The sequence below is a fragment of the Colobus angolensis genome, unplaced genomic scaffold (genome assembly GCF_000951035.1).
Source record: "Colobus angolensis palliatus isolate OR3802 unplaced genomic scaffold, Cang.pa_1.0 Scaffold29, whole genome shotgun sequence".
Taxonomy (NCBI): Eukaryota; Metazoa; Chordata; class Mammalia; order Primates; family Cercopithecidae; genus Colobus; species Colobus angolensis.
Window position 1 is genome coordinate 3,047,614 of NW_012116154.1, and position 27,307 is coordinate 3,074,920.

Below are 27,307 nucleotides of genomic sequence, written 5' to 3' on the forward strand. Positions count from 1 at the left end.
TGGGAGATAAGGGTAAGAGACTACTGAATGAATTTAATTATTACTGAAACCTTCCAAACTACAGAAGTGCTGTACTTTTAAAATATTAAGTTTACAAAGAATCATTCTAATGAGTCATGTATTGGCACAAATATACAGGTTGAGTGAGTATCCCCTACTTAAAATGCTTAGGACCAGAAGTATTTTGGATTGCTAGGGTTTGGGGGGAGATTTTAGAACATGTGCATTATATTTACTTGTTGAGCATCGCCAACCTACAAATATAAAATCCAAAATGCTCCATGAGTATTTCCTTTGAGCATCATATCTGTGCTCGGAAAGTTTCAGATTTTGAAGCATTTCGGATTTTGAATTTTCTCATTAGGGATACTCAACCTACACCAATACATGAAAACTTTTATAATCTCCAAACTATCTTTGACATACAGGATTTAGAAACGAGTAACAGAGAAATCTTTTATAATCCCCAAACTATATTTACCTCGGGCATACAGGATTTAGAAATGGGGAAAAAAAGAAAGGAGGGATTATAAACTTTTCTTTCAAAATTATGTGTTTCTTAAACTATGCTAGACAGTGGCGTGGGAGGCAATTTGGAATTAAGCAGCTTCATAAAAATACATGATGCTCAAACTTTGCCTGTATACTTATCAACAATGATTTAGATATATAATTTATCAAAATAAGGCATAATATTAACATTGATATAGTAAACACGTAAACAATATAGCTTTTTTCATTTGAGTTCTGCCCACAAATACCACACCTCTACTTCTTTTGACTGCTCCTTCATTAATCATAATTATAATATTGAAATAAGTCTAGCTGAAGTGTTCAAAAGTGATGATTTTTAAAACTAGGTAAGGAAATATAAAAACACATAGTTAGTATGCAGCTGCACACATTCCAGTAACTCCACATTTTAACATTGTTTTTCATACTTTTAAATCATACTAATTTACACATAGGAATACCTTATTTCATTAACAATTATAGTTTTATAGTAAGTTGTTTAAAGGAATTGCTTTATTTTTAATGTATAGAACTGTTCTAGAGACTACAAAAGTGTGCTAAACTGTTGGCACTCTTTAAACAAATTATTACAAACATAAGTGTGAATAATACTGCAATACCAGTCACTAACCATTTCTAAATAATAAACATGTATTTTTATTTTTATGGAACTAAAATTCAATGATAAGCCTCTTTATTTTAAAAGCATGCAATCATGATATATAAAAAAATGTTTTGGGGTTTTATTTTCATTGAAATGTTTGCTCTTTTGGAAAACCATTCTGTACTTCAGGATTCTTTTGGTACCAGCTCAATCCTATAATTCCTGATCCAAATTTCCTTTTTTTAAGCTTAACAAAAAGCAACAAAACTGTTCGCTAAAATTATATATGTTGAAAATATTCTCCATCTCCAAAGACAAATTTAAGCCATTGTCTCATATTGGAAAATTACACTTTACCATATTATAACCTTCATTATACAGATTTAACTTGTATACTAACAGAATTTATTAGCTAACCAAATGACAGAAGTTAATGAAAGCTTCCTTTGAGAAAGCTGGCTCTTTTTCAAAACAAAAGTGAAAATATTTTAAATTGTAAGGATTCCTCTTATGATTATAACCAAAATATTTTTTTTTTCTTTTTCTTTTTTTTTTTTTGGAGATGGAGTCTTGCTCTGTCACCCAGGCTGAGTGCAGTGGTGTGATCTTGATCTTGGGTCACTGCAACCTCCGCCTCCCAGGTTCAAGCAATTCTCCTGCCTCAGCCTCCCAAATAGCTGGGATTACAGGCACATGCCACCACACCCAGCTAATTTTTGTATTTTTAATAGAGACTGGGTTTCACCATGTTGGCCAGGCCGGTCTCGAACTCCTGACCTCAGGTGATCCACCTACCTCAGCCTTCCAAAGTGCTGGGATTACAGACGTGGGCCACTGCACCAGGCCAATTATAACCAAAATATTTTCTACATTTGTTTAATAGAATTTTAAGCTACTGCAGTTTTAAAATTACATGCCTCAAAAATAAAATATAAGTATTTAGTACTGTCTGAAATATCACTTATACAGACAGTTCTAGAAGCATTTCGATAAGGCAGCAACATCTGGAAGATATTTAACCATTTCTTTTTCTCTGAAAACTTTTCTGTCTATAGAAAGTATGAAATTACAATATAATCTCAGACCCAACTTTCTTCCTATAAAATGCACACAGAAGAACAGAACAAAAGGTAAAAGATGAAGGTCATATACAAAGCAGAAAAAAGGGCAAAAGCATGTCTTCCTTCCTGTAGGATATGGCGAAATAAAAGCATTTTATGTGTTTAGTTTTGAAAATAAAAAATATTCAAGTGTTTTTGTTAGATCTCCTTTTTTTCTTTACTACCCACTACTATGTCTTTTTCTTCTTTTAATATTGCCCTTTGAGGGACATGAATCATGTCTCAAAGCACTTTAAATATCTCTCACAGAAGACTTTTAGGACATTCTAAATGTCACACAACAGTTAATACGAAGGTAACCTTTTCTGAGCAACAATCAGAGCATTTTAAACTTTAAAACTGTAGCTGATAATTTTCTTAGATATTTTGTAATCAATAAAATTTCTCTGTAATATTTTTAACAGGTAACATTTGCATTTGATTCAGTAAAAAAGCAAATCAAACTTGCTTGGATTTTGCAAAAACATAATTTTTTTCTTTCATAACTGAATATTATTTATAATAAAACACACCTTTAGGGTAGACTTGACTGAATTACTGCAAATAAAAGTAATTTTAACCTACAAACCTTCATACTTCTAATTCAAGGACGTCTATTTTACTTTAGCATGACTTTCAAGCACCCTGGTTTAATTTCAGAGAACCTGCAGAAATGAGAAAAGAGTTATTTTAAAAATGAAAATTTCCAATTAGCTAAGGAATATACCTTGCAATCAATTCCAAGTACCTATGCTTAATATAATATTTACTACCAAAGTATTAACCCTTATTAAGTCAATATCCAAGACCAACATCTAGGTTTATGTTCCTTTTATCTACGGTCAAAACAAACACAATCTTAAAGCTGGGAGTTGCTCCTGACTTAGTAGTTAGTATAACTTAAGATTTGTCAAAACCTGTGAGGCCTGAATTTTATCTTCATGAAAAAAGAGTATGCTGTAGGAAGAATAAAGTTCTTGGTGCATCATGAAAGCACCAAGAAGAAATCTCTGATATATCAGCTAATTCTGATTAATCTGGCCATGCAATGCTTTCAGCTCTATCCATAAAGAATTTAAAGGAAGACTAGTCTCTAAAATAGATAATTAATCTCAACATGATAAGGAGTAGTAGTCTAATCTCAACATGAAAAGGAGTAGTAATCTAACTACTCCTTTTATAAAAATAACTCTGATATGTCACCTGTTTTATGCTCATAACTTATGCTACCATTTTCAATAATGTAGCCAAACAACATCTTATTACATGGCATAAAATAAATATGCTACACTGAAATTGGTGGGTAGGAGCTAATGATACACATCTGCAGGAAATCTATCCATCAACAGATTTTTCATCTTTGACTTTCTTGTCATTTTCTGTTATTAATTATCACTTAATGAAAAAGAACATTTCATGTTTGTCAACACAAGTCATTAATGGCATTTAACTTATGAAAACAAATACATTCATATTAAATGGAACATTTCTGCTAAAGTTTAAACGTATGTAAATTATAACTATATTTCAATAGAAGCCACCCAATTCCATCCAAAATCCACAAATACTTATTTCCTTTCAAAAGAAGAATAGCAAATCTTAAAGTATGATACATATTACCTAATTATTTTGCATATTATCAAATAAACATATTTACTTTCTTTTAGAACTTTAAATTTATGAAAGTTTTATCAGATGATTATCAGCAACAAACAAATTTTTCCTTATTTCTGGTTTACCAGACAACATAAATCCAGCAGGGAAAGTTATATCATAATTTAAGCATGAATCTGTGGCTGAAATCAGATGATTAAATTTAGTTAACTATTTTAACAGATTGTTCTGAGTACGTTATTAGTGTTTATTTACCTAGCTATATGAGGGCTACTGCTATTATCAATAACAGAAATCTATACTCACAGAAATCTCTGATATAGCTCTATATGGGCAGTTGCCATTATCAATAACAGAAATCTACACTCACCTGAAGCTATGGCTTATGAGGTACTTAATGACAGCTGGTTTGATGCGAGCAACTCCTCCCTGGCTGTGGTTTCCTCTCCCCGTAATCACAGACAAATAAGGCTTCCCACCATTCTGCTTAAATTCTGTTACAACAGAAATTAGGGGAGTTAAAATTCATTTATCTTACATTCTCAGTAGAAAACGTAAACCTTAGCTACTCAAGTACATGAAATTGTTTCCAAGAGGATTGTGGGGTTTGCCATCTCAAAACAGTAATAGTAAGATAGATTTGCTATCTCAAAAAGCCCCCAAATTAATGTGTTTTAAAACACATAGCCTCATTGTAATCTATCTATCAAAAGATTTAAGTGGCACTTCTTCCTTTATGGGGGAAGAGATTTCTGTGCACTACCAGAAGTTCTCCCTGAAATAATGATAATGGCAACAATAACATTAATGATACCTAATAATTACTACACAAAAGGAGTCAAGTACTGCTTTAAGTGGCTTATATTTATTAACTAAGAATCCTTACAACAACCCTGTTAATTAAATATTCTAAAGCCATCAAGCTTTGTTCTGAATCATAGCTCTGCCACTAAATGATTGTGTGTCCATGGACAAGTTACTTAAGTTTCTTTTGTACCTATTTTCTCATCAGGAAAAAGGGATAATGATGGCAACTAGTTTACAGATTATCTTCCAGTAATAGCTATTAGCAAATCCACTAATCACAGCTGGATTGCAGTCTTACTGTTAAAGATAATCAATTGTTAACAAACTTTTCCTAATAGATAGTTCTTAAAATATCAAAGGAGTCACAGCCTCCTAAAATACTGGAGTTCCATTTTGGAAATGACCTTGTGAAAATCAAGGATATAAATCCTGAAAACTAATAAAAGCTGTAGCAGAATAACAACAACAACAACAACAAAAACTATTAATGAGATGAATTAATAAACTGAAAATACATACACACAATATAAACATTCCATGGTCTGCTTATTAAATTGTCCTAATACGCCAATAGAATACAAACAAATGGTTCAAATGGTTTTTCAAGTATCAAATCTCCAAGATGATATCAGCCTGTAATTTTAAAAGAATATGTTGCTCTTGCATTTCTAATTCCTTGTCTGTTTATGATCTCCATCTCTAATCCATATCCATTACTTCAAGCAATATGTTGTTCAAAATTCAACTGAGTGCTAGTTTCACAAAGGTATTCACAGTGCACAAAACTCTAGGTATATAGTATAAAACCTTTTTACGAGCTTTTTGCAAAGTTTTTGCACTATATACCTATAGTTCTGGACACTGTTCTTTACGAATGTTATATTACATATAAAAGTTTACTTTGGCCAGGCACAGTGGCTCACGCCAGTAATCTCAGCACTTCGGGAGACTAAGGAAGGTGGACCACTTGAGCTCAGGAGTTCAAGACCAGCCTGGGCAACATGGCAAAACCCCATCTCTACTAAAAATACAAAAATTAGCAGGGCATGGTGGCGTGCACCTGTAGTCCCAGCTACTTGGGAAGCTGAGTTAGAAGGATGGGTTGCACCTGGGAGGTAGAGGTTGCAGTGAACCAAGGTCACAACCAACTGCACTCCAGCCCGGGCAACAGAGCCAGACTCCCATCTCAAAAAGAAAAACTTTACTTACATAAAAAGCCCAACTAAATCTCTAACCATAACTCATGCTCTTCACTATGGCTCCCCTTATCATTTAGGTCAATCATTTCTACCATTATCAACTGCTAATAGTTCACTTATTGCCATGAAAATATTCTCTAGTTGACTCACATGCCTCAAGTAAGAGTTCAAAGGATGTTTGTTGCATGAATTAATGTACATGTTTAGTTTCCCAAATACAGGCTGTTCTTGCTGTTTAACACCTTTGAAAGAACTGTTTAACTCATCTTTCAGCACACTCTAGATTTATTTCAACTGCAAATATTTCAGTACATACCTCATAAAAGATAAGGACTCCTTTAAAAACTGTAACTATAATGGCACCATCATATCTTATAAAATTAATAAAAGTCCCTTAATATCATTAATTTCCAAAAATTTCCCCCAATTATCTCAAAAATATGTTTGTACAGTGATTTGTTGGCATCAAGATTTGAAATAAGTCTATACATTCTATTTGATCTATTTCTTAAGTAACAAGGTTTCCCCTCCCCTAGTGTTTTTCTTTACAATTTATTGAAAAGAATTGGATCATTTCTCCTAGACTTCCTTCTTTTTTGTTTTGTTTTTTTCTGAGGCAGAGTCTCACTCTGTTGCCCAGGATGAAGTGCACTGGGACGATCTCGGTTCACTGCAGCCTCTAACTCCTGGGTTCAAACAATTCTTCTGCCTCAGTTTCCCGAGTGGCTGAGATTACAGGCCTGAGACATCAGGCCCAGCTAATATTTTTGGATTATTAGTGGAGATAGGGTTTCACCATGTTGGCCAAGCTGGTCTCAAACTCCTGACCTCAAGTGATCTGACTGCCTCAGCCTTCCAAAGTGCTGGAATTACAGGCATGCGCCATCACACCCAGCCTGTCCTAGATTTTCACAATCTGGATTTTGCTGAGTGTATCCCCATGGTGTTGTTTAACACGTTCCTCTGTCCCCTGTAAATCCCTATAAAACAGTAGTCAGTTCTAAAGGTTTGATCTGCTCCTAGTTTGATTTGGGGGCAAAAATAATTCATAGGTAGCAGTGCATATTTCAATCAGAAGGGACATAAGGTCCAGATGTCTCTCTTTTTAAAAAAATTCATCTCCAATTTTAACATTCCTTAAAATTACGACAAAAAGTAATGCAATGCAGGTCAGAGCCACAAATCTTCCACTGGATTCATTTCTATTCAACAATACTGCCACCTGGTGGTGACTGACAGTAACTACAGGTTACCACGGGTGGAAGCATGCACTAGAGATGGGCCTTGGCCTCCAGAAAGGATCTGCATCTTGGCTCTGACCAAGTGTTACCTTGGGCAAATTACTTAATTCTTACAATTTTTTAAATTGAGATAAAATTAACATAAAACTAACCATTTTAAAATATGCAATTAAGTGGTTTTTAGCATATTCATCATGTTGTGCAACCACCACCACTAAATCCAGAACATTCCATCATTTCACAAAGAAATTCTGTGCCTCGTAGCAGTCACTGCCCATATTCTCACCATTCCAGTCCCAGCAACCACTAATCTAATTTTTGTCTCTCTAGATTTACATACTCAGAACATCTGGTAAAAATGAAATCATACAACATACGGCTTTTTATCTGCCTTCATCTTTCACAAAGAATAATGTTTACAAGGTCCATCCATGCTGTAGCATTTATCAGTACTTCATTTCTCCACATGGCTAAATTAAATTTCATTGTATGAATTTACCACATTTTGTTTCTCTATTCAACAGTTAATGAACTTTTAGGTTAGTACCACTTTTTGGCTGTTGCAGACATTCATATTCAAGTTTCTGTAAAGACATATTGTGTTTTTAATTCTCTTGGGTACACACTTAGGGGCAGAATTACTGGGTCATATGGTTAATTATATGTTTAACCTTTCAAAGAACTAGTGAAATTTTCCACAGTGGCTACACTAGCAATATATGAGGGCTCCAATTTATCCACATCCTTAACAATACTGACTACTTTCCATTTCATTTTTTAATTTTTCAATTTTTTTTTTTTTTAAGAGAGTCTCGCTCTGTCATCCAGGCTGGAGTGAAACAACCTAATTGTCCTTCAATGGATAAATTGATTCAAAAAATGTAATGTAGGCACAATGGAATATTATTCAACAATAAAAAGGGGACCAGGCACAGTGGCTCAGGCCAGGCGTCGTGGCTCACATCTGTAATCTCAGCACTTTGGAAGGCCAAGGCGGGAGGATCACTTGAGCCCAGGAGTTCGAGACCAGTCTAGGCAACACATTGAGATCTCCTATTTATTTTAAATATAAAATTAATAAAAATTTAATTTAAAAAATTTTTAAAAGGGAAAAATCCTGCCATTTGCAACAATACAGATGTGGCTGGAGGGCATTATACTAAGTGAAATAAGCCAGACACAGAAAGACAAATCTGTATGATCTCACTTACATGTGGAACCTAAAAAAGCCAAACACATAGAAACAAAATAGAATGGTAGTTGCAGGGGCCAGAATAGACAGAAGGAAATGAAATGCTGGTCAAAGGGTACAAGCTTTCAGTTCTAAAAAGAATACATTCTGCTGAGTTAATGTGTGACATGGTAATTGTATTTAATAGCACTATATCATATACTTGAAATTAGCTATGAGAGTAAGTCGTAAGTGTTCTCATCCCACACGAACAAAATGGTAACAATAATAGGTGATGTATGTGCTAAAGCACTTCATTGTGGTAATCACTTCACAATGTGTGCATTTATGAAATCATCACATTGCATACTTTCAATATAAACAATCTTATTTGTCAAAAAAAAATGAGAGTAATACCTACCATTATTTAGTCATTTATTCAAAAACTTTTTGAGTGTTTAAGAAAAAACATGATCATCACTGGCTCAATTCTTGGCCAAAAAGACAGACATTTAATAACCACTTATACAATAAGCTTTTTATAAACATTGTGAGAGGTAGGAGTACTGTCAGAAGTTATTAACAGGGAGCCTAACTAGTACGGGGGTCGAGACTGACAGTGTAGTTAAATATACAGAAAAGGAGGAAAAAACACAGGATGAGACTGGAGAGGTAAGCAAGAGACATTACGTAGGGATTTTAGAATTTATTCTAAATACAACTTGTATTTTCTTATTTTACTTATTCATTTATTTATTTGTTTAGAGAAAGAGTCTCACTCTGTTGCCCAGGCTGGAGGGCAGGGGCGCGATCTCGGCTCACTGCAACCTCTGCCTACAGAGTAATTCTCCCTGCCTCAGCCTCCCAAGTGGCTGGGATTACAGGTGCATGCTACTATGCCTGGGTAATTTTTGTATTTTTAGTAGAGATGGAGTTTCACCATGTTGGCCAGGCTGGTCTCGAACTCCAGACCTCAGGTGATCCACCTGCCTCGGCCTCCCAAGTGCTGGGATTACAGGTGTGAGCCACCACGCCCGGCCACAACTTGTATTTTCTTATCACAATGCTAATTACTTATGTAACTATTTGGTCACTGTTATCTACCCTACTAGATGGTATACCCCCCTAGACAATAAACTCCAATAAAGACAAGGACTGTGTGTCTTTTTCACCACCTTATCCTTGATGCCTAGAATACAGAAGATAACCAAATATTCATTGAGCAAAACATGATTAATTCAACCTCTATAGACAGAATATTCTCTCATGACACTTCTATATATTTGAAGAGTTTTCTTCTCTCTGGACTAAATAATAACGCATTTAAACGGTTCTTAAAGTTCCTCTTTTCTAATCTTTACTGTTTTCTAGATTTTCTCCAAGATTTCTAAAATTCAATTTAAAAACCACTGGGGTCAGGCCAAGCGTGGTGGCTCACACTTGTAATCCCAGCACTTTGGGAGGCCAAGGTGGGTGGATCACAAGGTCAGGAGATTGACACCATCCTGGCTAACATGGTGAAACCCCGACTCTACTAAAAATACAAAAAAAATTAGCTGGGCGTGGTAGTGGGCACCTGTAGTCCCAGCTACTCGGGAGGCTAAGGCAGGAGAATGGTGTGAACCCGGGAGGTGGAGCTTGCAGTGAGCCGAGATCACACTACTGCACTCAAGCCTGGGCAACACAGCAAGACTCCGTCTCAAAAAAAAAAAAAAAAAATACTGGGGTCAGGCCAGGTGCAGTAGCTTACTTTGCGAAGCCAAGGAAGGTGGATCACTTGAGGCCAGGAGTTCCAGAACCAGCCTGGCCAACATGGCAAAACCCTGTCACCAGTAAAAATACAAAAATTAACTGGATGTGGTGGCACCTGCCTGTAATCCCAGCTACTTGGGAGGCTGAGGCACGAGAATGGCTTGAACCCGGGAGACAGAGGTTGCAGTGAGCCAAGACGGTACCACTGCACTCCAGCCTGGGCAACAAAGTGAGATTATGTCTCAAAAAAAGAAACCAAAAAAAAAACTACTGAGGCAGGAGAATCCTATTACCTTATTTACATCTTCTGTATTTTATCAAACATCTACTGAAAAAGTGAAATCCAAGAAATATCTATTAAGTTTAATAAATGTCTATTGGACAAAGATACGTAATATTCCTGAAAGGTCTCATTTATAAGTCACAGAGAGGATTCACAGATTACACCATGCCTCTAATAAATACAACACAGGAATACAAATGAAGAAAATATTAATCATACCAGTGAGAATCCTTGAAGAATAACACAAACATTTACAAATGTTGCACAGATATTCTCAGCCTGCATATTCAGACTCTTCTGAATTTGCCAGTTATACCAATATAAGCAAAGACATATTCTACTGAAAACTTGTGATTTCCACAGTCCTACCTTCAGTCTTCTTCTCTAAAACTCTCATCAAATGTTCTAGAGCTTCATCCACATGCAGTCCATGGAGGTCTAAGACATTCTGTGGCAGCAGCGAGGCGTTGACTTTCTCAAAGATCTCTATGGCAGCAAGGTGATTGGCTTCTTTCATCTTCTGCTCATGAAGAGTACCCTAAATCATAAACATATCACCAAGGGACACTTTTGATATTTGCTACTTGGGTGATGAGGAAGTTAATAGTGCCCCAAATAAAAGGCAGGGGGAAAAAAAGGGAATAATAAATCTAAAATCTTAAATAATGCAATGAGTTTAATATATAAGAATGCACCAAAATTTAGGTAAATTTCAGTGAATTAATAATGTAGTCCTTAAACTACTGAGTCATTCTTTCTAACATTTTCTGAACCAAAAGTCGTAAAAGTGGGAAACTTAACACGATCCCCCATGTGACGGTTAATTTTAGGTATCAATTTGACTGGACTGAGGGATACCTAGATGGCTGGTGAAGCACTGTTTCTGGGTGTGTCTGTGAGGATGTTTCCAGAAAAGACTGACTTGAGTGTCAGTGGACAGAAAGAAGACCTCCCCTCCACGCGGGCAGGCACCAACCATGTGGGCAGCTGGGGGCTGGCTAAGACAAACAGGCAGATGTTCTCCTCCTGCCTTTGGAATTCAGACTCCACATTCTTCAGCTTTTAGACTGTGGGACCTGCATCAGCTGCCTCTCGGCGGCTCTTGAGCCTTTGGCCCTGGACTGGGGGCTGCAGTCAGTATCCCTGGTTCTGAGGCTTTGAACTTCAACTGTGCTACACTCCTGGCTTTAAGCCAGGCTATCGAATTCTTTGGTTCTCTAGCTTACAGCTGGCCTCTTATGAGACTTCTCTATCTCTGTGACTGTGAAAGCCAATTCCCCCTAATAAATCCTCTTTCATATATCCTACTGGTCTGTCTCTCTAGAGAATTACACCATCTCAAGAAGGAACCACTGGTTTATTATTTGTGTATCCTTTGATAATGCTAGGTCTCGTCTTGGCGTTCACTTTCAACATCTTGTAGTTACTTACCCCAGAAGCTATCCCCCAAGGACTACTGTTAGGGTTCACAGGCCTATAGCAGTCTGATACTCTCCTCTGCTCAATTACAAAGAAGTAACCCATATGGAAACGCAAACATAAAAAGTTAAGCAGATTGCTGGCTGGAAGTGGTACCTTGCACTTGTAATCCTAGCACTTTGGGAGGCTGAGATGGGAGGATTGCTTGAGCTCAGGAGTTCACGACCAGGCTGGACAACATGGTAAGACCCCATACAAAAATTAGCTGGGCATGGTGGCGCATGCCTGTAGTCCCAGATATTTGGGAGGCTGACATGGGAGGACCACCTGAGCCCAGGAGGGCAAGGCTACAGTGAGCCGAGATTGCATCACTATACTCCAAGCCTGGGCAACAAAGCAAGACCTTACAAAAAAGAAAGAAAGAAAGAAAAGAAAGGAAAGGGGAGGAGAGGGGAGGGGAGGGAAGGGGAGGGAGGGGAGGAAAAGAAAAGAAAAGCAGGTTCCTTATAATACCATGTTAAAATGAGCCCAAGTAGAAATTTTACTTCCCTAAAAAATTTAATGTTATTTTTCTACTATGAAAGTGATATATTACTAAAAAATTCAAACATCATAGAAGGCACAAAACCCCTTTAATCTCATTGAGATGGCCAATATTAATATTCTGCTGCCAGAAATAGGGACTGTCAGAACAAACCGTAATTCACATAAGCAGTAAATGCAAAACCACCACAGAAACTGAGCATTTCAAATGCTCAAAACAGCAGATGAAATTCTCAGAACCATATATTTCTTAGGATACCTTATTTATGTCACTTACATAACTACTACATTCCCCAGAATAACTTAATCTAGTCACAATATGGGTGTTATCTGTTTCAAGATTATTTAGTTATTATAACTAACAAACAAAAAATATATAATCATTTTTCCACTTTACCTGCTGGGCATAAAAGGTGGCGACATTTTTCTTCCCTATGCGATATGCTTCTTTGGCCTTGCTGTAGCACTCCATCCTCTTCTGCTGGTGAAGGAAAGCCTCTGCTCTGTAGTCATCATAGTCTGGGTACTCAAAGTCCTGGAAAGACAGTTCACTTGGTGTTTCTTCAGTCTCTTTTAATTTCTTTGGCTATAAGATATTAAACAATAAGTAACACACACAGAAAGAAAAAAAAAAAAAACTCATGCTTTACACCTTCACAAAACACATGTGAAAACTGGGCTCTCGTGTATTTTTTTTTTTTTTTTTTTGAGACGGAGTCTTGCTCTGTCGCCCAGGCTGGAGTGCAGTGGCCAGATCTCAGCTCACTGCAAGTTCCGCCATTCTCCTGCCTCAGCCTCCCGAGTAGCTGGGACTACAGGCGCCCGCCACCTCGCCCGGCTAGTTTTTTGTATTTTTTAGTAGAGACGGGGTTTCACCGTGTTAGCCAGGATGGTCTCTCGATCTCCTGACCTCGTGATCCGCCCGTCTCAGCCTCCCAAAGTGCTGGGATTACAGGCTTGAGCCACCGCGCCCGGCCAACTCTCGTGTATTTTCATCTCTCTCCTCAGGAAACAGATTCTCCCCGGTGTCTACCTTATAAGTTAGGCATTTATCAACTATCATTAACTTTTTTATGCCATTAAGGTTACCCTTTCTTTAACCACTCTTAGGAGATGTTGAAGAGTTCTCTAAAATTATCAAAATACAATTAGGGATATTAAACTCTGAGTTGGAAGAGGCGAGTCCGGTCTCAAAATGGAGGTAAAGCCACCACCCGGTTGCCCCCAGCCCAACTCCAGCCATCGCCACCACCGCCAGGGAGAGGCGGATCATGATCCAAAGGAACCAGAGCAGTAGAAAAAATTGTTCACTAGTGGTCTGAGTTTTGAAACTAAAGATGGTAATTTAAGAGAATAAGTACAAAAATAATTCCCAGAATAACTTAAAGTTTACATTTTGGCCAGCGTTTACATAACTCACAAAAACTCTCTTTCTGATTACATTTCCAATCATCTCCCACTTTGAGCAAGCACACCTTCTTATCACCCCCTATTATCATAATGACTCACAGTGCCTTGCATATTATCAGGAGGGAGAAGTAACTTCACTGCCAATTTGGCCCATAAGGTCTCATAATCACCTTGTGTACACTCTCTGCATTTTATAATATACTGCATCTATCTATCCATGACAGCATATTTTCCAGTTGGGCAGAGGCATCGGTGGTAGCACTAACAGATCAAATGAAAATCAAAATTACCTAAGTCCTAAATACCAACTGACTGACAATGAAACATTCAAAGAAAAAAGGGAGCATATAATGTATCCCTGAGGGGTTTTATTAATAAGAATTGCAGGATGATACGGTTCTGTAAAAAAAAATAAAATTAAAAAATAAGGCTGGGCGTGGTGGCTCACGCCTGTAATCCCAGCACTTTGGGAGGCCGAGGTGGATCACTTGAGCCCAGAAGTTCAAGACCAGCTTAGGCAACTAAAACCCCATCTCTACAAAAAACACAAAAATTAGCCAAGTGTGGTGGTTCGTGCCTGTAGTCCCAGCTACTCAGGAGGGACAGATGGGAGGATCGCTTGAGATGTGATCCCGCCACTGCACTCCAGCCTGAGTGACACAGTAAGACTCTTGTCTCAAAGAAAAAAAAAAGAAAAAAAATTCTGTTAAAAAAAAAAAGCCTAACGCTAGGCCAGGCGTGGGGGCTCACGCATGTAGTCCCACCACTTTGGGAAGCCGAGGCAGGTGGATCATGAGGTCAGGAGTTCAAGACCAGCCTGGCCAAGATGGTGAAACCCTGTCTCTACTAAAAATACAAAAAATTAGCTGGGTGCGGTGGCAGGCACCTGTAATCTCAGCTACTCAGGAGGCTGAGGCAGGAGAATCGCTTGAACTCAGAGGGCAGAGGTTGCAGTGAGCTGAGATTGCACCACTGCACTCCAGCCTGGGCGACAGAGTGAGAATCTGACTCAAAAAAAAAAGCCTAATGCTGATACAAAATTAATACAGAAAACGCAACTGCATGTCTATGTACTTGTAATAAGCAATCCAAAAATAAAATTAATGCATAATTCCAGGCCAGGTGCGGTGGCTCAAGCCTGTAATCCTAGCACTTTGGGAGGCTGAGGTGGGCGGACTGCTTGAGCCCAGGAGTTGAACCCAGTCTGGGCAACATAGCGAGACCCTCGTCTCTTTTTAATCTAAAAGTAATATCAAAAAATAAAGTAAATTTTTAAAAAGGGCATAATTCCAGACCAGAAAGAAAACAAACAAAAGAAATAATTCCATTTACATTTATCATAGCATGAAAAAGAATAAAATACTGTATTTAGAAATACATTTAACAAAAGATGTGCAAAATTTATACTCTGAAAACTACAGCACATTGTTGAAGGAAATTAAAGAAGACCTAAATAAACTGAAAGATACTCCATTTCATGAGTTGAAATACTTAATATTGTTAATTGGTAATACTCCTCAAATTGGTCTACATATTCAACACAAACCCCATCAAAATTCTAGCTGGCTTCTGTGCAGAAATTCACAAACTAATCCTAAAATTCACATGGAAATCTAAGGGCACCAGAATAGCCAAAATCTCTTTAAAAAAAAAAAAAAGAACATAGTTGGAAGACTCACACTTCCCAATTTCAAAACTTACTAGAAAGCCACAGTAATCAAGAAGCCACAGTAATCAAGACAAGTGGTACTGGCAGTAAGATAGATATACAGATCAGTGGAATAGAATTAGGAGTACAACAATAAATCCTTACAATTACGGTGAATTCATTTTCAACAAGAGTGCCAAGAAAATCCAATGGGAAAAGAATAGTCTTTGCAACAAATGGTACAAAACAACTGGATATCCACATGCGAAAGAATCAACTTGAACTTCTATCTCACAACATATACAAAAATTAACTCAAAATGGATAAAGATCTAAATGAAAGGCCTGAAACTGTGACTCCTAGAGAAAATACAGGAGGAAAGTTCATGAGATTGGATTTGGCTATGAAGCACAGGCAACACAGCAAAAGTAGACAAACTAGATTACATCAAATTTAAAAGACTTCAGTGTCACAACGGAAACAACAGAGTGAAAAAGCAACCTGTGGACAGGACAGAATATCTGCAAATCACATGTCTGATTGGGGACTTGTATCTAGAATATATAAAGAACACTTACAACTCAACAATAAAGACAAATAACCCAATTTAAAAATAGGCAAAGGATATGAACAGACATTCCTCCAAAGGTATACAAATGACCAATAGCACATAAAAAGATGCTCAACATCAACAGTCATCAAGGAAATGCAAATGAAAACCACAATAAGATACCACTTCTGTATTAACCATGGCATTTTTGCAGCCTTCAAGACACTAAAGAGGCTGCTCCCTCTGCCCCCTCATCTCCATCCACTCTCACAACCTCCTCAGGTTTAGCTAATTCCTAGAGATAACAAACACCTGTCCGGGAGCATGCCTTTCATTTGCAAACCAACCAATCCGGAATCTATGCCTCCAACTTCCTCCTTTAATGGGGTTCTCCCACTCCAGGGCACTATCCACCCGCCCCAGGTACCAGACAACCAGGGGAAGTCCCTATGCCCCAGAGCCTACTGAAATTATTTAAACTAGCGAATCCTAAACCTGCTTACCCTACCTTACCAATTCCTTCCCATAGAAACCAAAATACAGGCTTTTGCCCACAGCTCCCCCTACTCCTTCTGCCTCCTGACCAATCCTGTTGGCTCCCTATGTGGCCTTGGGTAGCAAGCCATACCTCCTTTTTCCAGAACTCTGTGAGTATGATAAACTTCCTTTCCGACACTTCCATGTCTCCATGTCTTACCACATCTGATTAAAACAAATCCTGGGTATTCTTAAAACAACTTCCCACTCACTACAATGGTTATAATAAAAAAGACAGGTGTTAAATAATAATACGTGTCAGTGAGGATGTGGAGAAATTGTAACCCTCATACAACTCTAGTGGAAATATAAAATGGAGGAGCCACTTAGGGAAAAAATTTGGCACTTTCCCAAAAGGCTAAATATTTCTGCCCACGTTTATATTCAAGACCCATCATATTACTGCTATTCAATTAAACCTCATACTCTACTGTGTCAGAGTATACAGAAGTTGCAGAAATTCAAGTGCCTGTTTTTCATGCACACAAAGAAAAAAATCAGCTATAAAGTCATTATTTTGAGTGCACAGATATTATAAGCCAAATATGCCACTAGTGGTTAAATTTCCAGTCTAGTCAAAATGGTGAGAAATAATCATTAAATTATTATACTCAATGAACCAATTACATTTTTATATGCAATTATCTACCCTTATAGAAAAAAAAATAGTAACTCCATACCTTTTTCTCTTTAGACTTCTGGCCAGTATGAGATGTAACATTCTCATTTTGGTGAACAAACTCTTGGGCTACAACTGTTTTTACAGGGTCCCCTTCAAGAACACAGTTAAGAAATTGCACTGTGTGTTCTAATGAATAGCTGTAGAAACATAATGTCAATAAATGAAAATAAGTTATGTGGAGACATTAACACAAGCAATCTTCAAACATCTTACAAGAATATGAAAAACTGGCTTACTTTTAAGTTTTCAACCTTGAAATTAAATGCTCATAGTATATCTCAAAAAAAAAAAATCAAGAATAATCAGAAGGAAACTATCAAGCAGTAAGTTCTCAAAAGCTAATTTTCAAAAAACGAATGCCAAAAGATAGTACATTGGTAATTCAGCCAGGTGCGGTAGCTCACGCCTGTAATCCCAGCACTTTGGGAGGCCAAGGTGGGTGGATCACTTGAGGTCAGGAGTTCGAGACTAGCCTGGCCAACATGGCGAAATACCGTCTCTACAAAAAATACAAAATTTAGCCGGGTGTGGTGACATGCGCCTGTAATCTTGGGAGGCTGAGAGGCACGAGAATCGCTTGAAGCCAGAAGGCAGAGGTTGCAGTGAACTGAGATCGTGGTACTGCACTCCAGCCTGGGCAACAGAGAGAGACTGTGTCTCAAAAAAAAAAAAAAAAAAAAACCAGATAGATAGATAATTCAATTTCTAATCCTTTGTTCCAGGCAGATTAACCACAACAAATCTTTCTTTCATTTTATCACCTATTTTTTTAGAGTCTCGCTCTGTCACCCAGGCTGGAGTGCAGTGGCGTGATCTTAGCTCACTGTAAGCTCTGCCTCCCAGGTTCACGTCATTCTCCTGCCTCAGCCTTCCGAGTAGCTGGGACCACAGGCGCCCGCCACCACACCCGGCTAGTTTTTTGTATTTTTAGTACAGACGGGGTTTCACCGTGTTAGGCAGGATGATCTCGATCTCCTGACCTCGTGATCCGCCCACCTTGGCCTCCCAAAGTGCTGGGATTACAGGTGTGACGCACCACGCCAGGCCTTATCACCTATTCTTAAATCCTTTGTTGGATTCACACTTGGTTTCCTTCAAACATCAAACACAGACAATAGACCTTTAAGCTGACATTTTTATTGTGTCAAATTCTAAGTTTACTTTTACCATGGGATTTTAGTCAAATTCTAAGCAGGGATACAGAAAAGAAAAACTAAAGCACTACCCTACCTCTCATCCCTGCATTATTCAGTCATATCTTGAGGGTGATACTATATTATCTGTAGAATGAAATTCTACAAATCGACAAATGTCTGATACACTCACGTTCCAATATCTAAAGAAAATCATTCAAAAAAATTATATGCTTCTCAGTATTTCACAACATTTTAGTGTGCTGCTCAGTATTTCACACTATTTATGTCTCTCACCTCTTCCATTGGCCAGATACTGAGGAACTGACCACATACGAATATTTTTTGAAGTTTGGTTAACTAGGCCAGGCTCACACCTGTAATTGCAGCACTTTGGGAGGCCAAGGCAGGTGGATCACCTGAGGTCAGGAGTTCGAGATCAGCCTGGCCAACATGGTGAAACCCTGTCTCTGCTAAAAATACAAAAAAAATTACATGGTGGCGGGCACCTGTAATCCCAACTACTTGGGAGGCTGAGGCAGAATTGCCTGAACCCAGGAGGCAGAGGTTGCAGGGAGCCGAGATGGTGCCACTGCACTCCAGCCTGAACAACAAGAGCAAAACTCTGTCAGAAAAAAAGAAAGAGAGAGAGAGGGGGAGAGAGGGAGGGAGTGGGGAAGGAAGGGAAGGGGGGAAGGGAGGAAGGGAGGAAGGGAGGGAGGGAGGGAAGGAATTTGGTAAACTAATTATCCAAAATAATGTGATGTTTTGCTATTCTTCAATTTATTAAAGACAACCCTTGAAGGGAAGCCATGTGCAACTACCAGTTCCACTTCCCCTCTCATCTTGTTGCCTCAGACATGCTCAACACAAAGGATATCAGTATCTAGGGGTTGGATGCTATCAACAATTATCAACATCCTTTCTAGGCCTTACAATCATCCACCTGCTGGAAGTCAGTCTCCAGCCCTGACGTTGTTTGACACAAACAGCCCTAGAAGATTACACCTCAAGCACAGACTGTAGTAACTGAGCCTACCTACCCTTCTTACCAGGATGAAGTTGAACCTACTGCTAGCTGAGATAATCAGCCAGCCGTTGGCAGACAAATGGAGGCAATCAGCCACCTAACATGAGGGGCCTGGCTGAGTAATCACTGGCTATCCCCAGAAAGGACACACCCAGCCCCCTCCTTTGCCTGGGGAAGCACAACTCTGAGCTATTTCACCTCAGGCCTCTTGCCCTAGGTACTCACAGAACAGGAATGGCCATATGCTAGCATCACCCTCCGGCATCTGGGAGATTTTAACACAAAACTCTCAGAAAATAGCAAGTTAGGTAGCAAAAATAAATAAGAAAATTAGGGATTGGAATACTACCTTTAAAGATTTGATTTAGGTGACATATTTAGAACTCTGCACACTCAGCAGAGAATAAATATTCTTAAGTACAGACTGCACTGGGCACAGTGGTTCACACCTGTAATCCCAGAACTTTGGGAGGCCAAGCGGGGAGAATCCCTTGAGCTCAGGAGTTCAAGACCAGCCTGCGCAACATGGTGAAACTCCATCTCTGCAAAAAATATACAAAAAATAGCCAGGTGTGGTGGCACATGCCTGTAGTCCCAGCTACTTGGGAGGCAGAGGTGGGAGGATCACTTGAGTTCAGGAGGTCAAGGATGCAATGGGCCAAGATCGTGCTACTATACTCCAGCCTGGGCAACAGCAAGATCCTGTCTCACACAAACACACACACACAAAAAAGTATACGTTGACTACTCCTCATCTGAAACACTTGGGATCAGAAGTGGCTGAGATTTCAAATTTTTCCAAATTTTGGAATATCTGTATATACATAATGAGGTATCTTGGGAATGGGGTCCAAGTCTAAACATAAAATTCACTCATGTTTTTATATGCCTTAAAAATTGGCCGGGTGAAGTGGCTCACACCTGTAATCCCAGCACTCTGGGAGGCTAAGGTGGGTGGATCACCTGAGGTCAGGAATTCGAGACCAGCCTGGCCAACACGGTGAAACCCTGTCTCTACTAAAAATACAAAAATTAGCCAGGCATAGTGGCACACGCCTGTAATCCCTGCTACTCAGCAGGCTGAGGCAGGAGAATCGCTTGAACCCGGGAGGCGGAGGCTGCAGTGAGCCGCGATGGCACCACTGCACTCCAGCCTGGGAGACAAAGTGAGGCTCTGTCTCAAAAAAAAAAAAGAAAGAAATTCCAGGGTAAACAGAAATTCAAACGTAAATCTGAGATTTAGAAAATAATGAAAATTAAAATATGTATCAAAATCAGAACAACATATAGAGAAAAATTCATACCTTAAATGTATGTTATTAAAGACTGAAAGGAAATAAACCAGAGTTGAAAATTTACTAACAAATTTTAAGAGAAAGATATCAGTAAAAATAAATGATGAGAGAGCATAAAATAGACTTTGACCAACAAACCAAGATTCTCTCTCTGAGAAGGTACAAGCCCAGAACCTTCAAAGTACTAAGTTCTTTAAACTTACCATAGCAGAGAGAAAAATGGCGGTCTGCCAGTTTATTTTATTAAGGCTGACACCAAATATAACACTGAAACTAAAATCTGATGAAAATAGCCCAGGAACAGAAAAAAAATCACAGACCAACGCCATTTCATTACTATTGCAAAAATCCCAATGAATTAGTAAATCAATTCCTACCTGCATTAAAGGAAGAAAAAAAAAATCTGAAGGTAAAGTAGGTTTTATTCTAGAAACCCATTATTGCGATTGATATGAAATGTATTAATAAACTAAAGATCAAAATCTATATTAGATTCTCAAAAGATTCTCAGAAAGTATCTATTTAAAACAAGCTCTTGTGAAGAATTTACGAAAAATACATGATCAAAAGTATACATTTTTCAAACCAGAGCATTCCTGATATACCAAACATAACACTACAATAATTAAAACAACATGGTGGCAATTCAGGATCTAACAATGTATTTGGGAATGTAGTAAGTATTTGTATGTATTTGGGAATGTAGTAAGTATTACCGGTTATGTTTTATATAAGTGGGGGGGCAAAGATGATCCATTCATTTGGTTAGTCATTTGGAAAAACAAGTTAAATCTCTAGCTCATTTATAAATCTCTACCTCATACCACATACATAAAAAGGTAGACATTTAAAATAATAAAGAAAAATTTTTATAATATTGGGACATAACAGACTCCCTAAATAAAACATAAAACTCAGAAACAATAAAGGCAAAGATTTTCTGTCCTGCAACCAATCTCCCACAGATACTGAAGGACAACTGTATTTTGAGACACAGAGAAAGAGACTGGTTACATAACTTACATTACAGTATATTGTTATAACTGTTCTATTTTATTGTTAGCTATAGTTGTTAAATTTTTACTGTGCCTAATTTGTAAATCAATTCTTATTTACAGGAAAAAAGCATAGTATATATAGGGTATATGCAGGGTTCAGTTATATTCATGGTTTCATGCATCCACTGTGGGTCTTGGAATAATACCCACAGATTAGGAAAGACTACTGTAGACCTGTATTATTTTTGTTATCAGAAAAATAAACACGGCATATGCTTTCAGTGACATCAGAGTAGAAACTACAGACAATCCTTCTAGCACTCACTTGTGGTCCTTGAAAATGTCCACCAGAAAATTTTGGTTAATGGCTGGAAATATCTTAAACAGCTGCTTTTCCTTTAGTTTAGTGGCACAATCTTTTTCAAACATAAGGGTCTCCCTTTTCTAAAACAAAAACACAAAAATCATCTTCAAGATGCAATGTATAATACTAGAAACGCTCATCAAAGGCATGGTTAACTTGTTGCTAAACTGCCGATGATTTAAAAGCAATCACAGACTTTCTTTACTGATTAAAGGCTGAAATTAGTAATATGAGTACTCTTTTTTTTTTTTTTTTGAGACAGAGTCTCGCTCTGTCACCCCAGCTGGAGTGCTGTGGCCGGATCTCAGCTCACTGCAAGCTCCGCCTCCCAGGTTCACGCCATTCTCCTGCCTCAGCCTCCCGGGTAGCTGGGACTACAGGCGCCGCCACCTCGCCCGGCTAGTTTTTTGTAGTTTTTAGTAGAGACGGGGAGAGTACTCTTGCACTATTTATTTATATCCCATTTTTTGCCAAGTATTTGAAGTTGCTCAAAAATACACACACACAATCCCACATATACATGTATGTGTGGGCATGTGTATGTAAATATATATACGCATACTGTCACACATGCATATCCAACACATTGAATCATTAAAAGGATGAAGATATAGAGGTATATATATACATACATATACATAAACAGGATATAAATAAACGAAGTCAGAGAAAATAAAGATAAAATATAAGATAAGGCTAGTAGTATTCGATATAAATGCATGCCACAAAATCCTGTACAATTGCAAAAGGCAGGCCACAAATTTAGTTCTGAGACTCTTAATGGCCAAAGCAAAGGGGAAAACAAAGATTCTCAGTGTCCATAAAATAAAAACAAACCAGTTGCTCAGGAGAAATACAGATTTTTCTGGTACTGAGACCTGAGAGAAATTTCTCCCATGGGTCCTCATAAAAGTGACACTGTGTGATGCTGTGAACATAGCATGCTCACATAGCATGCTGTGATGCTCAAAACATATTCTCCTCAATGGGCAGAAACTACAGTGTACAAACAAGCTGCAAATTCAGATTAACAGAAAATCTTGGAATTCACGATTATTTTTTAAGTTTTTCACAAATATATTTACTCCAAAATAACTGTGTAAGAATTATATTATTACTCACATTTCATATTTGGATCTGCTCTAAACTGTCAGACCAAAAGAACTTTCCTAAAAATACGCTATTTTAATTCTAACCTAAGATGATAATAAATATTCTTAAAGTGACAATTTGTCAACACTGTGATGTAACAAAATAATTTTGTTTGCTACAAAAATGCTGATGTCTGAAAAATAACTTCCTATACAATTTCAAAGGCAATAAAATGACCGAAAATTCCTAAATTTAAAAATTACAATAGCTGAGGTAGGAGGATTCTTTGAACCCAGGAGTTCAAGACCAACCTGACAACATAGCAAGACCCTATCTCTACACAAAGTTGTTTTTTAAAAACTGGCCAGGTGTGATGGCAAGTCCCTGTAGTCCCTGCTGAGGTGGAAGGATGGCTTGAGCCCAGGAGGTCAAGGCTACAGTGAGCTCGGATCAAGTCACTGCACTCCAGGCTGGACAACAGAGTGATACCCCGTATCAAAAATAAATAAATAAATAAATAAATAAACAAACAAACAAATTAAAGAAATCTGGGGAAAAGGTAGAATTGTTATTTGTTTTAAAGCTTAACCATATTTAGGCCATTTATAACACCAAACAGCAATAAAAGAGGTACCACAAGAGGTGACAATATGACAAGCAAAAAGGAGTGATACAGCTGAACATATAACAAGAGTGAAGGAAACAAGCTACCTGAAGAATTTAAAATATTTCTGGCTGGGTGCAGTGGCTCATGCCTATAATCCTAACACTTTGGAAGGCCAAAGTGGGCAGATCGCTTGAGCCCAGGAGTTTGAGACCAGCCTGGGCAACATGGCAAAACCCCATCTATACTAAAAATACAAAAATAAGCCAGGCGTGATGACGTGTGCTTCTGGTCCCGGCTACTTGAGGGGCTGAGGTGACAGGATTGCTTGAGCCCAGGAGATTGTGCCACTGCACACTCCAGCATGGGCAATAGAGTGAAACCCAGTCCCCCCCCAAAAAAAATTCAAAATACTTCACATTTTACTTAAGATATGCATATAATCTAAACTTACTAAAAAATTCAATAATCAGATTTTCTACCAATCTACCAGGTCATAGTTTCTAAACTATAAATTCTGAGGTTTCATCAATGAACTAAAACCTTGTAACCTTAATCATCTTAAAATTAATTATTCTATTCATATATTATGTGTAAAGTTTCTATTTTTTGCTTTAAAAAATATATACAAAGTATATTTCTCCTTTGGGGACAAAGAGTGAGGACAGTATCAGAAAATTATCTGGCTGGGTGCAGTGTCATTTACACTTAATAATCCCAGCATTTTGAAAGGCCAAGGTAGAAGGGCTGCTTGAAGCCAGGAGTTCGAGACCAGCCTGGGCAACACTGCAAGACCTCATCCCTATTTGAGAAAAAAAGAAAGAAAGAAAAAAATTATCCTTCTGAGGCTCTATGTAAAGGTGGGTATCCCTGGGACAAAGCCAACCAGCTTCTATTATATTATCCAATCTATAGAAAAACAAGCAAAGGCCAGGTATGGTAGCTCTTACCTATAATCCCAGCACTTTGGAAGGCCGAGGCAGGTAATTGCTTGAGCTCAGGAGTTTGAGACCAGCCTGGCCAACACGGTGAAACCTCATCTCTTCTAAAAACACAAAAATTAGCCAGGCATGGTGGCGGACACCTGTAATCCCTTCTACTTGGGAGGTTGAGGCAGGAGAATCACTTGAACTTGGGAGGTGGAGATTGTAGTGAGCAGAGATTGTGCCACTGCACTCCAACCTGAGCAACACAGCGAGACTCTGTCTCAAAACAAACAAACAACAACAGAAAAAAACCTAGCAGAGCATCATGGCTCATACCTGTAGTCCCAACTACTTAGGAGGCTAAGGTGGGAGAATGGCTTGAGCTCAAAAGGCAAAGTTGCAGTGAGCTGAGATGGTGCCACTGCACTCCAGCCTGTAACAGAGCCAGACTCTATCTCAAAAAAAAAAAAAAAAAAAAAAACAAGCAAAAATCACTGATAGCAAAAAAAAAGTAAGTTGTTAAGTTAAAAGATGCTCATTTGTTCACTATTACATCGAGATATTAAAGAGAGGTTAGAACTATAAAGACAAGTTTCAATAGGGGAAAATGGCATTTCAACAGAAAGTATCACATCATTTAAGCCTAAGTGTTAGGCTTCCCTTATTCTTATTTTTTATTTTTTTAAGAAAATCCATTGCTGGCTGGGTGCCGTGGCTCACGCCTGTAATCCCAACACTTTGGGAGGCCGAATAACTTAAGGTCAGGAGTTCAAGACCAGCCTGGCCAACATGGTGTAACCCCGTCTCTACTAAAAATACAAAAATTAGCTGTGTGTGGTGGCACATGCCTGTAATCCCAGCTACTTGGGAAGCTCAGGCAGGAGAATTGCTCGAACCCAGGAGGTGGAGGTTGCAGTGTGCCAAGAACGCACCACTGCACTCCAGCCTAGGTGACAGAATGAGCTCAAAAAAAAAAAAAAAGAGAAAATTCATTGTCTCAAACTAATACATATATTAATTGAAGAGGCTATTTGACAGGACACTAAAATTTTAAGATCTACTGAAGAGGTTATTTCTTGGATTGCATTAGGATACAAAGATGGGAATGGCAGCATATTTCTAATTTAATTAACCAAGATAAATTTAAAAAATAAATACGAAGGTATAGGAATCCCTATGCTTTAACTGGATGTATTACAGCCAAATATAAACGTGCTCCTTTGTGCAGTCAAACGAATAAGAAAGTGTTAAAATGTTTTAAGAACACCATCTAAGAATTATTTTTTTCCCTTGAGAATTAGACTAAATAACCTCTAAGATGTTTTCCCTTTTGACCTGGAATTCTTTAATACTAATTTTCAGAATTCCAGAAAGGAGTAGAAGAAATCCAAATGAAATCAACTGCACGTATGGCTTCATATATTTAGATATTTTGAAATAAAGATCAAAACTAAAATTCAAAGTAAAGTGAAGGTTCTGTTTGAAAAGGAAGAGTAATTTCTTTATTCAAACTCCTAAGTTTCTAAAATTTTTCTCTAAAAAATTTTGTTTCGGCCGGGCATGGTGGCTCACACCGGTAATCCCAGCACTCTGGGAGGCCAAGGCTGGTGGATCACGAGGTCAGGAGATCGAGACCAGCTGGGCTAACACGGTGAAACCCTGTCTCTACTAAAAAATAAAAAAAATTAGCCAGGCGTGGTGGCAGGCACCTATAGTTCCAGCTACTCAGGAGGTTGAGGCAGTAGAATGGTGGGAACCTGGGAGGCGGAGCTTGCAGTGAGCTGAGGTCACGCCACTGCACTCCAGCCTGGGCAATAGAGCAAGACTCCATCTCAAAAAAAAAAAAAATTTTGTTTCAAAGATAGACATCTTTAATAGTAAGACAGACATTTCTTATTACTAATATAAATAATTATCTTTAAATAAGATTTCTTTCATGTTTTTATAGAAATAAAAAAATAGAGGTAAATATTAAAAGCTGAAAAAGATGCAGCTGACTGGGTGTGGTGGCTCATGTCAGTAATCCCAGCACTTTGGGAAGCTGAGGCAGGAGGGTCACTTGAGCCCAGGAGTGCAAGATCAGCTTGGGCAACATGGCAAGACCCCCTCTCTACAAAAAATAAAATTAGCCAGGCATCATGGCACGTGCCTGTGGTCCCACCTACTTGGGAGGCTGAAACAGGGGGCTCACTTAAACCCAGGAGGTTGAGGCTGCAGTGAGCCTTACTGTACCACTGCATTCCAGCCTGGGCAACAGAGCAAGACTCTGTTTCAAACAAATAAAATTAAAAAAAGAAAAAAAAGATACAGCTGGTTAGACACAGTGACTCACGCCTTTAATTCCAGCATTTTGGGAGGGCAAGGCAGGTGAATCACTGAGCCCAGAACTCAAGACCAGCCAGGGCAACGTGGCAAAACTGTCTCTATAATAAATTCAAAAATTGGCGGGCATGGTGGCTCATGTATGTAATCCCAGCACTTTGGGAGGTTGAGACAGGTAGATCACTTGAGGTCAGGAGTTCGAGACCAGCCTGGCCAACATGGTAAAACACCGTCTCTACTAAAATTACTAAAAATTAGCCAGGCGTACACCTGTAGTCCCTGCTATTTGGGAGGCTGAGGCAGGAGAATCGCTTGAACCCGAAAGATGGAGGTTGCAGTGAGCCAAGATTGCACCACTGTACTCCAACCTGTGCAACAGAGTGAAACTGCATCTCAAAAAAAAAAAAAACAGGCATGGCAGTCCCTGTTACTCAGGAGGCTGAGGCAGGAGAATCGCTTGAACCCGAAAG

General features: G+C 38.4%; 1 protein-coding gene across 1 annotated transcript in view; it reads right to left on the reverse strand.

Moving 5' to 3' along the window:
- Positions 1–1,679: 1,679 nt before the first annotated feature.
- Positions 1,680–27,307, reverse strand: part of N4BP2 (NEDD4 binding protein 2) — a 107,750-nt gene continuing 82,122 nt past the window's right edge. Inside the window, exons 14-19 of the mRNA XM_011949148.1 lie at positions 21,855–21,973; positions 17,072–17,210; positions 12,644–12,832; positions 10,654–10,822; positions 4,202–4,325; positions 1,680–2,882 (exon numbers count right to left, since the gene is read on the reverse strand). Of these exons, the coding sequence (XP_011804538.1) occupies positions 2,837–2,882; positions 4,202–4,325; positions 10,654–10,822; positions 12,644–12,832; positions 17,072–17,210; positions 21,855–21,973 (786 nt within the window). The 3' untranslated portion in view covers positions 1,680–2,836. The remainder of the gene's footprint in view (positions 2,883–4,201; positions 4,326–10,653; positions 10,823–12,643; positions 12,833–17,071; positions 17,211–21,854; positions 21,974–27,307) is intronic.